Source organism: Helianthus annuus, chromosome 4, assembly GCF_002127325.2.
Source record: "Helianthus annuus cultivar XRQ/B chromosome 4, HanXRQr2.0-SUNRISE, whole genome shotgun sequence".
Classification (NCBI taxonomy): Eukaryota; Viridiplantae; Streptophyta; class Magnoliopsida; order Asterales; family Asteraceae; genus Helianthus; species Helianthus annuus.
In genome coordinates, this window is record NC_035436.2 from 23,084,186 (window position 1) to 23,097,925 (window position 13,740).

The 13,740-nt window shown below is 33.0% G+C and overlaps 1 protein-coding gene across 2 annotated transcripts; it reads right to left on the bottom strand.

The window, feature by feature from the left end:
• Positions 1–1,657: 1,657 nt before the first annotated feature.
• LOC110935917 (cysteine protease Amb a 11.0101) lies at positions 1,658–3,671 on the bottom strand. Of its 2 annotated transcripts, none has more exons than XM_022178269.2 (4): positions 3,187–3,671; positions 2,344–2,582; positions 1,991–2,131; positions 1,658–1,924 (listed from the first exon to the last, which is right to left on the bottom strand). In XM_022178269.2, the coding sequence occupies exons 1-4, from the start codon at positions 3,629–3,631 to the stop codon at positions 1,688–1,690; spliced, it is 1,062 nt and encodes a 353-aa protein (XP_022033961.1). In that variant the 5' UTR covers positions 3,632–3,671; the 3' UTR covers positions 1,658–1,687. The 2 variants fall into 2 exon arrangements, with proteins under 2 accessions (XP_022033961.1, XP_035845452.1); XM_035989559.1 differs by having other exon boundaries at positions 1,713–1,913.
• Positions 3,672–13,740: the final 10,069 nt, after the last annotated feature.

Consider the following 13,740-nt stretch of genomic DNA (forward strand, 5'->3'; position numbering starts at 1 on the left):
CAACAAGTGAACACACTGCATGGGTATTTATACCCAAACATATCAAGTCTGGTCGAAGGATCAAGCAGAATGACCGAAAGATCATCTGTCGATTACAAAGCCATCGAAGGATCCACATATACTTCGAAGGATGGCATATCCTTCGAAGTCTATCAGTATCCTTCGTGGGATATCTTTCGAGCTCATCGAAGGATAGAAACAATCCTTCGATGGCCCAACCTTCGACAAAGAACATTTACAACCATATTCTATCTGTTTGGCCAAGTCAAACCAGGAGGACGGTTGACTTGGTCAAACTTACAAGACTAACAGGAACATCGTTTTACATCGTGACCGAACACAGACAAAGTACAGACACAAGTGCACCAACAAACTGGAATCAGATCGTTATAAGCTGTTGTAATCAGTTGTAAAGATCTTATCTCGATAAGGAATTAACTCGTGTTCCTCTTATGATTCTTCTCAATTTCTTATTGCAACGTTGCTGTTCGATTCTCTGGACGCCCTTGAATTTAAACCCTAATTCATCAAATTCCGCATTCAAATCGATCAATCAGCTTTTGTACAATTCGCTGAAATTGATCACTCTTCCGATCAATTTCAACTCGACTTCATTTCAATTCACCGAAATTGATCACTCTTTCGATCAATTTCACTTCCAAGTCATCGATTTTGTTCTTGGTTTTCGTTTCAATTCAAGGTTACGGCAATCTACAATTGCGTGTTTTTTCTATAATCAAATTGGGAAAATTAGGGTTACCATCGTTGTTTATGCCGATGAGACACCAAGAAATGGAAAAATTGGAAAAGTTAACTCAAGATAGCGCAAGAGTAATTGATGGGCAACAAGCAATTTTAGACCAGAGCTATCAGATTATTGCAGATCGGTATGATAACATTAGTTACTCAAATGGCGGAGACTAACAGCAAATTGGGTAATGATAGGGTACAGGACACTAAGATCAACGGCTGGTTCGCACGGTCGGCTTGATTTCCCAAATTTAATGGTGAGGAAGTTTAAGGATGGATTATTCGTTACAACAATTTCTTTGCAGTAGACGACCCCTGAAAACGCTAAGGTTCATTATGTTGTTATCAATTTCGAACTGATGTTTCAGGGCATTTGAATAGAACATGATACAAGTAGATTGATGTAAAACTTATCTCGAAACGGTGCTCCAAACGGCTTAAATTTTATCAATTGGAAGTTTAAACACCCGAATTAAAGCACCGTTTCCGTCATTTGGAACACCGTTTCCAGGTAAGTTTTACATCAATCAACTCGTATCCTCGAAATTCGGAAAAAAACTTAACTCCGTTAAATTTGTTTATAATGGAGATGCAGTGAGAAAAAAATACTTAAAGGGTGGGAATGCTAGTGGTAATATTCAAAGGTGATAGTGCCAATGGCCAACCACCTCTAGGTGAGATTATTAAAGTCCAATTTCCTCTTCTTTTAATTGGTGCTCGTTTGTTTTTGTTTACGCTTATTCGCTTATATTCATGCGTGTTAGTTCGTTTATGCTTGTGAACCGTCTGTTATGTGTATTCTTTATGTTATATAGTCTATCAAGAAAATAAATCTCATAATCGAAACATAAAGTAACAAAAAATCTCATTAGACATATGTTTTCTCTCTCGGATGATTACATATAAAATGAAGAGTGAACATAATTAAAATTGTAATCTAGAGTTCAACATTTTTAGTTTCGGGAGATTTAAGAGGGAAATTACAATGCCCATACATGTTGCAAACCCCTTGGATCTCCGTACCGCGTAGCATACGAATGTATCCCTTCTCTCCCCATCCTTCGCCCCACGAGTTCTTAACAATCCAGTACTTGGTTCCGTCAGGATCCTGATCGTATCCAACTATCAACATCGCGTGCATCAGCTCCATTCCACATGGTCCACTATAAATTCCCTAAACAGCATGAACTATTAAACAACATATCGATAACAACTGAACGATGCGTGATTGAAATGTTACCTCTTTGTAGAACATGAAACCGTCACCGCCAGGATCCATTTGAAAAGTTACAGGCTGATGTGCCACTGCTTTCAATAGCGCTTCTTCATCGTGTTCTGGCAAATACTCGGTTCCATCAACAGTTACTGAGTGATGACCATACTGGTTTGAAAACACAGATTGTTAGAATCAAATACAAATAACTTTTAACGTACGAATGATACAAAAAACTAAAGTATGTTTAACTAGAAGAATTATTATTACGGTACAGTTTTAAAGTAGGGTTAATATTACTCTAGTTGATCTGTTTGTACTTGATATAACAAGCATTGTAATCTAGTTATCTATACTATATTCATTAGTTTTGTTTGTACCTTAGATGTATCGCATGTTTCCCTTTTACCTACATAAGGATAGAACTCATCTGTAGCTATACCTCCATGCTCTTTGACGAAAGTAAATACGCCACAGACCTGCCCTCCGTCGCAATGGAAGGTTCTGTCGCTCGAATCACAATCAAGAAGTTGTTGTTCTGATAATGATAAGAGTTGACCTGTTCTGATGGCGTTTATTCCTTCAATTGCACCCACCGCAGCAAATGCGAAACAACTTCCTGTAAACTCGATACCAAAATTGTTTGTAACTATGTGTGCTAAGTATGGTTACAAAAATATAACATCATTGTTTTGAATATAGATAATTGTTTGTGTTATATATGGTTAAAAAAGATATATATAACATTACCAATTTGAGTATAGATAATTGTTTATGGTTACAAAAATATAACATTATTGAATATATAGATAATAGTTTGTGTTAAATATGGTTACAAAAATATTTGTTTTTGAACTGCAATTTTTTTAATCTCTGTTGTCTGTGTGACTTGAATCCAAGATTTTCCCTTTCTAAACACATGTGTTTAAAGGCTTTGTCTTTGTCAATGGACCATCACCCCATTGGTTGATTAGAAGAATATAACGTTAGTGTTTTGAATATATAGATAATTGTTTGTGTTAAATATGGTTACAGGATCATATCACTACAAGGGTAATCTAAAGTTACTATTTTATGTATTAATTTCAATATAAATATGTAATTAACCAACCTTACTTATAGAGACAAAGGGTGGTGTTAAATTTACCCTCTTCTCTCACAAACTTGGGAGAGGGCCCATCCCAAAAGACTAACTTGTATGTAAATGAGACAAAACGTGTTACCGCACTGTCCTTGATTTTTCATAGGGGTGACAGCGTTATGTTCCCTCCAATCCATCCTCGGTGGAATAGCGTTTATATCGATATCATTATAACTGGAACTCAAGTTGGTCTTACGAATCCCGTGAAGAGCAATGAAGTGGCCTCCCTTCGAGTCGGCATGGGTTTTCCTAAACTCATGGTGAGTCATGGTAGCAAACTCGTTTATTTGCAACTTGTATCCCAGGTTCATCTTGTTTTTCTTGTGAATATTTCGTACGTTGTGCTTGAATACATTGAACCGTTGGGGGCTTCTATCGGTCACTTTGTGGTGTTCTCGCCACCTGTCATACAACCCTTGGAATCCCTCCTCCGATTCGAGTTCTTGCTCATGGTAATTGAAGCTTTCCACAACTCCTAGTATCAAGACCAAAGAAAGTGAAAAAAATATAAAATTGTTGATCTTCATTTGGAGGAAAATGGTGTAAGAAATGAGATTGTTATGATCCAAGTAGTACGCATTTATAAGTGCTTATTCTTGCTTGTTTTTAGGATTTATATGTGGAGGTTTTTTTATGGTGTCAAGGGAATGTATGGATGGATGGTTAAGCTGATTTGAATGTAAAAACTAACTAAATTTAAATAAAGGATACCTAGATACCTTTTGAAAAAGCAAATATTAAAAACTAATGCATTTATATATAAAAATAAACAGTAAAAGTTGTGTATGCCACCAACTTTGCATAATGTATGTATACATAATTTGTTAACATATGCATTAATAAAAAAAGCAAGTAAAGTTACACCTATATAGGTTTAATACATTATGATTTTATAATTCCAATTATGTTAGTTATATAAAAGTTGTAACATTAAAACCTGAAAACAAAGTTAAATGATTAATTATATATTATTATTATTTATTGTCGTCTTAACTATATGTATATTATTCTTCATCTTCATCTTCATCTTAACTATATGCAAATGCAAATTCACTTGACTTTTTTATTCAGCTTTATTTTCGAGGATTTGGTTTGTATTCATGTAACAACTCAAATTTTTAGGTAATTTTTAGGAATATTTTGTTCTAATTTTTTTAAGAGAGTATATGATGCCCTTACAAGGATTCAATAAGTTTACAAACACTCGTTTAGGTTGGGTGGTGTGGGATAAAACCCTTAGGGTCTTTGTCACGCCACATCCGCACCACATAAATGAGGGGCTTTATCATTAACTTGTATGGTTTAAGATAACACTTGTGTACCTTTGTTCGTCAAACCAAGAGTCTCTAGATACGATAATAGTGTTAACCGATATGAGTACATTCGGTTCTGTTACCATGAACCTAATTAAGGTTTTGCTCTATTGACCATAACGCAATAATATGCATCCAATACCTTTGTCGCCTAGTTTCCTTTTCTTAGATTCACCATGTCGAAGTATTGTTCGACAAACCCATACCAGAAGATAATGTAATGCTGGCGGTCGTTCCATAATTCATAAGAAATTTTGTCCCGTATGTAGTTTTCGTATAGAATTTTTTAGGTATATACGTTTTCGACCCCTGGTTTTATATTTTTTTAGGTATATATGTTTTCGACCACACGGTCAAAAATCTCAAGATTCGCCACTACATATTAAGAATGTGTTTAGTCTCATATATTTGGTCCAAAAAGGGATGTGAGTCAGTCTATTCCAAACAAAAACATTTAGGGACTACAAATTTCCTACTGGTTACGTTGTTTTTTTTTTTTTTTTTTTTTTGCGGCATCTCACCTCGAAATTACTCCATAGGTACCGTAATCTTTATTGTGTCAATCTTTTGGAGTGGATAACGAGTGAAAATTAGAGATCATGGACCTAAAAGCCTATGGATGTACTCATATAAACTTTTTAGAATTTTTAGATTAGATTATCAAGTTTCACTATTTGGGACGATAGTTCTAATCTCACTTGTTGTAGTTAGATAATTATAATATTGATAAATATGAAAATTCGAATGTTAATTTATTTTGTCATGTTTATAAATCCTTTATCACAAGTTTTGCCCCAAGTATTAACATGAAAATACGTTAACAAATTCACATATCTACATTATTTTCATATATAGACAATTCACATCCAAAAAGACAAATGGGTCACTTCTCCTTAAAATTAGATACGAGGCGTGATTTAAAAGTGCATAGGTCTAATTTATATGTTTTAATACATCTATGATGATTCACAGGTAAGCAAGAATATTCAAGTATTTCATGGATTTAATGTAACCACTTAATTGAATAGACAGTAGTGTTTTAAACATGCCTGAAAGTAAACACCTTTATGATATTTCGTTAACAAAATGATTAAAGTTGAAAACGGTTATGTTGTTTTATATGCAATCATACATAGTTATATAATTTTGTTGTCTGCCAGAACCCCTCATATATTAATGATTACAAATATTGTTCTATATTCACTAGTTATTATGATCATTGCATAAGACAACATTAGAAGTAAACTTTGTCAGATGGATTAGGTCCCATGCATAATGGAAATCATTAAGCCAACCAAGCAAATTAAACTAGGGCTAATTATGAGTCACATAGGAAGACAAAGATCCAATCCAAGACCTAGGGGCATCTGACCCGAACAAACCAACCCGAATAAGACTGTTTATGTATTTCCATCAAGGATAATAACTCGAATATGGACACACGTAAATCCATGTAACTAAAATACGACATATGTAGCACGTCTATTTAAAGGATCAAACAAGTTGGCAAGTCATAATAATGAACAACATTGAAATAAAACCTGTCGTAAACGTACATGTTGGATTTTAATAATTATAAACTTTTCAGTTTTTAATTCTAATCTTTAAAGAAGTTAATATATCTAGTGTTGGCTCACACGAATACGACTCATTTTTGTTCAATAACTCAATCCACTCACGCCATGGTATGTGTTAAATTTGATGTCATACTCCTATCAAATTACTTTATATCATACTCCTACCAAATTACTTGCAGGTATAATAGATAGCTATAAGTAATTGTTATTTTAGTAGGGGTGTTCAAAATTGGATATCTGAAAATTCAGATATCCAAAAATTTTGGATACCTGATTTCACTATCCACGTCCATATCCGAAATTTCTGATCCTCGGTCGAATAGTGAATCAGAAATCTGAATATCCAATTTTTTTATTTTATTCTTATTTTTTATTATTCGGAATCAGATATTTCGGATAGTTTTGGATATCCGAATATAAATTTTTGGACATTTTCGGACATCTGATATAAAATAAAAATTAAATTTTCAAAAATTCCGGATTGGATTTACGGATATAATATAAGTATTTTTGAACAACCCTAGTTATTTGGCTTAAAAATTTAAATTGTGAAAAATAGAAATATATTTTGTTGTTTCTCATAAGAAATCAAAACACAAAAAATATGAGAATAATTGTTATTTTATATTAAAGAAACTGTTAAACCGAATAAGATAAATTACTATTATACTTATTTTACCACATTAAATTGGATAACTTGTGACACAAAAGTTATAATCAACCAATAGAGTTGTCAATTTTGATAAAATGGGTTGCCCTTGGAAAGTCCAACATCCCATTTTCTAAGATAATTGTTTTGTAGGCTTGCATAAGGTACAATGGTCTCATGTCTCCCATACCCTCTTTACATCACATCATATATTTTGGCTCAAGTATTCTAATTTCTAAGATAATGGTCTTCTCACATGTCATTCAGTGAAACTAACTCACATTATTTGTTAGTCATTTATATTGTAATTTATTTTATAATAAGTTCTTTTAATATACGATACATAAAGAAAATAAGAATATCATATTCGAGCTTCAAGTGGATTGGTGTCATCCAACCATGGCAGCATTGTTATAAAGTCAAAAACTAATTACCTTACAAAACTATAAATAATCAACATGTTTATGCATAAGGTAGTTGTATTGTTAGCCTTGGGATTTTTTCAAAACAAAAATTCATTTCTAACCTTAAAATTTCAATATTTGACAATTTAAATCTAAATATTCAATCTTTAGTAATTTAACCCCTTTAATTAATTTGATTTCTCACTTCTAATTCAAAAGTGTTCACCTTTTGCAATTTAACCCCATGATTATTTTACTTTTAACGCAAAGTTTTTCATCTTTTACAATTTAACCCCAACACTTTTTACTTTCAGTTTTGATCCCTTATACTTTGCATCTTTTGTAAATTTTCGGTTTAACGTTTCGTTCTAAATTTTTCAAGTTAACACCACAACGTGCAAGTGGAGTTCAACGTTTTTCGTCTACTTTTCCCATTTGACAGGTCCATCGCAACGCGTCTATTTTTTCTTTTGAAAGGTCTGTCACAACGCGCAGGTCAGGGATCCCGATTTAGTTATTATTTTCTATATATGTTTTACACATGCTCGCGGTCATGTAAAAAAACATTTGCATTTCATCTAATCTATATACTTTATAAAGTAAACCATTGGGGGACACATATGCACATGTGCATGGACAAAACATAACATAATGTGCATGTGCATATATATATATATATATATATATATATATATATATATATATATATATATATATATACATATATATATATATATATACATATATATATATATATATACATATATATATATATATATATATATATATATATATATATATATATATATCCAAAATCAGTACCAAAACAAAAGTAAATCAGAGAATACTAAATCGAATACATTAATCAATCATCAACTAACAATCATTGAACTGCTAACAAAATAAGAACAATCGAAAAAATCAGAACGTTAACGAAATTAGGCAAATGTAACAACAAAGAAGAATAATAGAAGCACACACTAGACATTACCGTCGATTTAATGTCTTCCAATCCGATGTTTGTTGATCGAATGTGTTGGAGGGATCTTAATCGCCGTGTTCGACAGGGAATTAGGGTTTTCTTTTGAAGCATATGTTGTAAACTAAGGTATATTTGGAAAGTTGGTAATGAGATTTGTGGACTATCCATTAGAATTCCGGTGATCCATTTAGTTGCTTTCATTTAGGCGGAAATTCATCTGAGGTGAAACCATGGGGTGACATGTGTCCCCCAATGGTTTACTTTATCAAGTATATAGATTAGATGAAATGCAAATGTTTTTTACATAACCGCGAGCATGTGTAAAACATATATAGAAAATAATAACTAAATCGGGATCCCTGACCTGCGCGTTGTGACAGACCTATGAAAAGAAAAAATAGACGCGCTGCGATGGACCTGTCAAATGGGAAAAGTAGATGAAAAAACGTTGAAGTCCACATGCACGTTGTGGTGTTAACTTGAAAAATTTAGAACGAAACGTTAAACGGAAAATTTGCGAAAGATGCAAAGTATAAGGGATCAAAATTGAAAGTAAAAAGTGTTGGGGTTATATTGTAAAAGATAAAAAAGTTTGGGTTAAAAGTAAAATAATCAAGGGGTTAAATTGCAAAAGGTGAACACTTTTGAATTAGAAGTGAGAAATCAAATTAATTAAAGGGGTTAAATTACTAAAGATTGAATATTTAGACTTAAGTTGTCAAAGATTGAAATTTTAAGGTTAGAAATGAATAATTGTTTTGAAAAAATCCCAAGGCTAACAATACAACTACCTTATGCATAAACATGTTGATTATTTATAGTTTTGTAACGTAATTAGTTTTTGACTTTATAACAATGCTGCCATGGTTGGATGACACCGATCACTTGAAGCTTGAATATGATATTCTTATTTTCTTTATGTATCATATATTAAAAGAACTTATTATATAATAAATTACAATATAAAAGACTAACAAATAATGTGTGTTAGTTTCACTGAATGACATATGAGAAGACCATTATCTTAGAAATTAGAATACTTGAGCCAAAATATATGATGTGATGTAAAGAGGGTATGGGAGACATGAGACCATTCACTACAAAAAAAAAATGCCATGTAGTGGCACACACTTCTAATGGCATTTAGCTTTTGTGCCACTAATTTAGGTTTTTTAGTGGCAGTTTACGTATGCCATTTTTGTTTGACACACACTTTTAGTGACATTTAGCTTTTAAGTCACTAATTTTGGTTTTTAGTGGCACTTTGTGTATGCCATATTTGTTTGACACATAACTTTAGTGGCACTTTATGTATGCCATATTTGTTCGTGGTGTTCAAAGTCCGGTGTTAACTGTTTTAAGGTCAAACCGTTAACAAAACCGAACTGTTTCTATCGCTTGGCTATGTTTTGCTTCCTCATGTCTATTGTTTTACAAACATAGTAAAACAAGGAAGTCCCAGTGAAAGTATAGCATTTGTGTTCAACTGAAAGCGAGTCACCCCGATATTACATATTATTGAAATGTACCTACTTAGCCATGGATAATTTTTTAACAAATAATTGAAGTGTACCTACTTGGCCGTGGATTTTATAACAAAGAATAAAACTACTAATTACTAAATATTGATGTTTAACTTAGATTTTTTAATTTAATTATATTATTAATAAATATTTATTTCTCTTTTTCCAATTCCAATACACTTTCGGTTTCTAAATAATTTCAAGCTTCCCACCCCACCAAAATCATCCCGCCCAATTTTTCCATCTTTTCTCCTTAACCCAAATTCCCCTTAATTCTCAAAACCTAAACCTAATTCTCAAAACCTAAACTGAGCATCTGCCCTCTAACATCCCCCATTCTCTATGTCTCGCTATCAAACATAGCAATAAGAATTGATTATTCGACTTCATAGATTAGATCTCCGTGACCTACAATTTCAATAGTTCGATATATTCGGTCATGGAGTTGTCTAGCGGTGGTGCTGCTTAAGAGGTAAGGATAACCGTCTATTGAACTCAATGTTTTTTGTTCTTTGATTCAAATCTATATATGATCTCCTATCTGGTTTACGATTTTGTTGGTAGTAAACCCATGTCCTTAAAAAATCAATTTTGCTGGTTTGAAGAATCGATATTGCTGATTTTAAGAATCAATATTGTTGGTTTGAAGATGCACATCAGTTGCTCGAAGAAATGCTTCTACCAATTTTTCTATTGATTATTAGTTTATTTGTTAGGAGACTAGTAACTAATTGTTGTATCTTGAGTTCTCACATCTCTTTATTTTAGTTATTTGAATATTAGTAGTTTTCTTATATGAACTTTTAAAATTGTTTTGACTTATGAGTTATGTTGAAGTGTTGTTTGAAACCGGTTATTACTTATTCGAATTGGTCTTGGCTTCTGACTTCACCATGCCTGTTTAAAGGTAATTACCAATCTATTTTAGACTTCTAGGGCATGTTTGGCTAAAAGCTTATTTAAGTGAAAAAATGACTTTTTGTGAAAAGCACTTATTAGCTTATAACTTTTTGAAAATGAGTTTTTAAAAAAGTGTTTGGATTAGCTTATGAGGTGGAAAAAGCCAATAAATCAATAAGTTGTTTTTTAAAAAGTGTTTGCCATAGTTTATTGATGTAAAATGAATAAAAGGGACAAACAAATAATATAAGGAGTGTTAAATCAGGGGTAATCTGGTAATTTGGTGTTTCAAAAGTTATAAGCTGATCAAAAAGTCACAACATGTTAACTTCTCAAAAACTCCTTTTTCTTCTTTTCAAAAAGTCATTTTGAAAAGAACTTTTAGGTTTGCCAAACAATAAAACTCCTTTTTAGTTTTTTGATTAAGTCAATAAGTTGGTTGGAAAAGCTTAGCAAAACATGCCCCTGGTGTTATGCTAATATGTTATCTGTTTGAATGTGATAATTGATTCTGTTTGACTTTGTTATTAATATTTTTAATTGATTATTCTACCAAAAAGATATTCCTTTCCATTGATTAAAAACTTGAATCCAAGTTCAGGTTTGGGATATTGTAATTCATGAAACATGATGTGATATAATTTTTTGAGCTCCATGTAGATTTTAGCCTTTTGTAGATGAAAGATGCCGCTTTCCTCTTGGATTCAATATCACTATAAAGGCCCCATATTTTATAAGGTAAGATTTGGTTAGGTGATATTTGAGATATGATATCTAGATTCCTAGATGTTTGTTGAATAGTGTTTTAATCTCTTAGTGTAGACCTTTGATTAACTTCCATTGCCACATGCCAAGTTTTGTTTGTTGTTGACTGGTTTATTTTGTTGTTGGCCTTTGATCAGCATTTATTCATATGTTAAAATAGTTGCAACCTCAAAAAAGTAAATCTATTATATAAACCTAGGATACCTTCGCATGCTTCATTTGCATATATAGTCTTGACCTGCTTTGTCTAAGTATATTGTCTAAGATCTCGTTAATGATCATGGCTAAGTATATTGACTAAGATCTTGTTAATGATCAACCTTGGTTTTATTTAGTCGACTGACCTTGTACTCCTAAGTAGGGGTGCAAACCAGACGAGACGAGCTTGAGCTCATTTAGCTTATGAAAATATATTTTAAAATAGTATTTATTATTATTTAAAAATATATTTAATTTACTAATTAAATTTATAAGTATAGTGGGCTCTTTTAGGCTTGCGAGCTGGCTTGAGCTCGATAAGGGAAGCTCGGGCTTGTTTACTAAACAAGCTTGTTTTTAAGCTTGGGTTCGGGCTTGAGTTTGTTTAAGCTTTGCTTGTTTCAAGTTGTTTTTTTAGCCGAGCCCAAGTAGCTCAACTTGTTTGCACCCCTACTCGTAAGGCTGCTTAAACTGATGATTTGCCTAAAAAGTTTTCTGAATTTGAGAAGTCATAACACAAGCTCCCATCACATTTCTTCCTTATATCATAGTACTAAAAAAATCATTATACAATAATCAACCTTTTACATATGGTAAGTTTGGAGTAAAATTTTTACCCAATTGACCTGTTTGTAAATGTCAGTTTTGAACTTTATCCCACACTAACCCATTTTGTAAATGCTTTTATTCATAGATCTTAATTAAGCATAGATGAAGCATTTATTGTTATTTTTAATAGTTAACAAGCACTTCAGTTTATATGTTAATTAAGCTCATTCCATATCTCCAATTCTGTAGCTTGATTTCTCCCTTACATGTAATTGGATAGCTAGGCCCTATCATTTTCTTCACCATGGGTGTTTGATCCAGCCATCCAGGTTTGTATATGCGGCGGACCATCCCGTTCGATAAAATGGGATGGGATAAAGTTTCACAACCGCACAGGGAAGCCATCATGAACCACTTAAGGGTAAATAAGTTACATGCATATAATTTACGTTGCAGACGTTTAACGACGCGTATGCAACCGTAAACAGACTGTTAAACGACTGCAAACACGCCGTTAAATGGCTGCGAAAACAGACTGTTAAACGGCTGCAAACACGCCGTCATGGCACTTGATAATGATTTTCCTATGTAAAACCATTAAATAATAATTGGAACCACAATAGTTTTTCCGGCCTAAAATAAGCTGGTTACCCACTTTTATGTTTTAAGAAACTCTTTAAGACAATATGAGATAATGGGTTGGGTATCAGACGGGTTTTGGTAATCACAGTCTCGTATCCAATTGTTAAACCATGGCTCATAGCCTCATACCCATTACACATTACCCGTCAGGCTCGCGGGTTTCCCCTCGGGAATCAGTACCTGCTTATGATCTTGCCCAAGTTATCTGCCAAATTGTCACATGAACTTGTAATGAAAATTACATCATTTTTCAGGAAAGAAACCATGGCATGCCAACCATGAAGGATAATATAGTAATTTCCGATTCTCAACTACCAGGCAACCATAAACACCCTCCACTCATTAATGATGATAAGTTATCCGTAGATGCATACCTAAACAATAATACGCTGGCAAATGGAAATTAAATACTTTAAATAGTCAGATTCTAATTACTAACTGTCGATGGTGTTTTGTGGTGGTCGGATCGCTTTCAGGTTCAAATCCTCGACTGGAAACTTTCATATGAGAGTGCAAACTTTCAGCAGGTTGGAGCGTGTTGGTGGAGTGTGCAAACTGGAAAAGATGTTGAGAGATGATATTGGTGTTGTTGAATGTTAATGGCAGATTAGGGTTTGCGAATGAAAGAGATGATGTTCGTATTATCGAATTGGTAACGTTATCTGTTGATCATACATACATATATACATGACGGTTGAATAAGTAACCGCCACAAATAATAATAATAACAATACTATAGATAAATAACTAAGCCTGAAATAAACATTAACATATTACTACATGATTATATGTAAATATCTAGCTTAATATCCTAATATTCCCTCCCGTAAGCTAGATATCGGCAACATGCAGGAGTTCCTTGAGGCGAAGAAAATCCTTAGGCTGCAGTGCCTTTGTAAGTATATCGGCAACTTGCTCCTTGGTAGTGCAGAACCTTACTTCCACTTCGTCTTTCTTAATTAGATCACGTATGAAATGGTACTTCACTCTAATGTGTTTACTTTTCCGGTGATATACCGGATCTTTGGCTAAACAAATGGTTGACTTGTTATCACAGAGGATTACAGGAGGACTATCCATATTTATTTTGAGTTCATTGAGAATTCCTTTCATCCATATTCCTTGACATCCTGC

Bases quoted from the DNA above. Each gene is read 5' to 3' on its own strand.
- LOC110935917 (XM_022178269.2), bottom strand. From the start codon at position 3,631: ATGAAGATCAACAATTTTATATTTTTTTCACTTTCTTTGGTCTTGATA. The intron at 2,132-2,343 runs GTACAAACAAAA...TTTTCAAACCAG, and splicing joins AAACATGCGATACATCTAAG to TATGGTCATCACTCAGTAAC. The intron at 1,925-1,990 runs GTAACATTTCAA...CATGCTGTTTAG, and splicing joins GTTTCATGTTCTACAAAGAG to GGAATTTATAGTGGACCATG.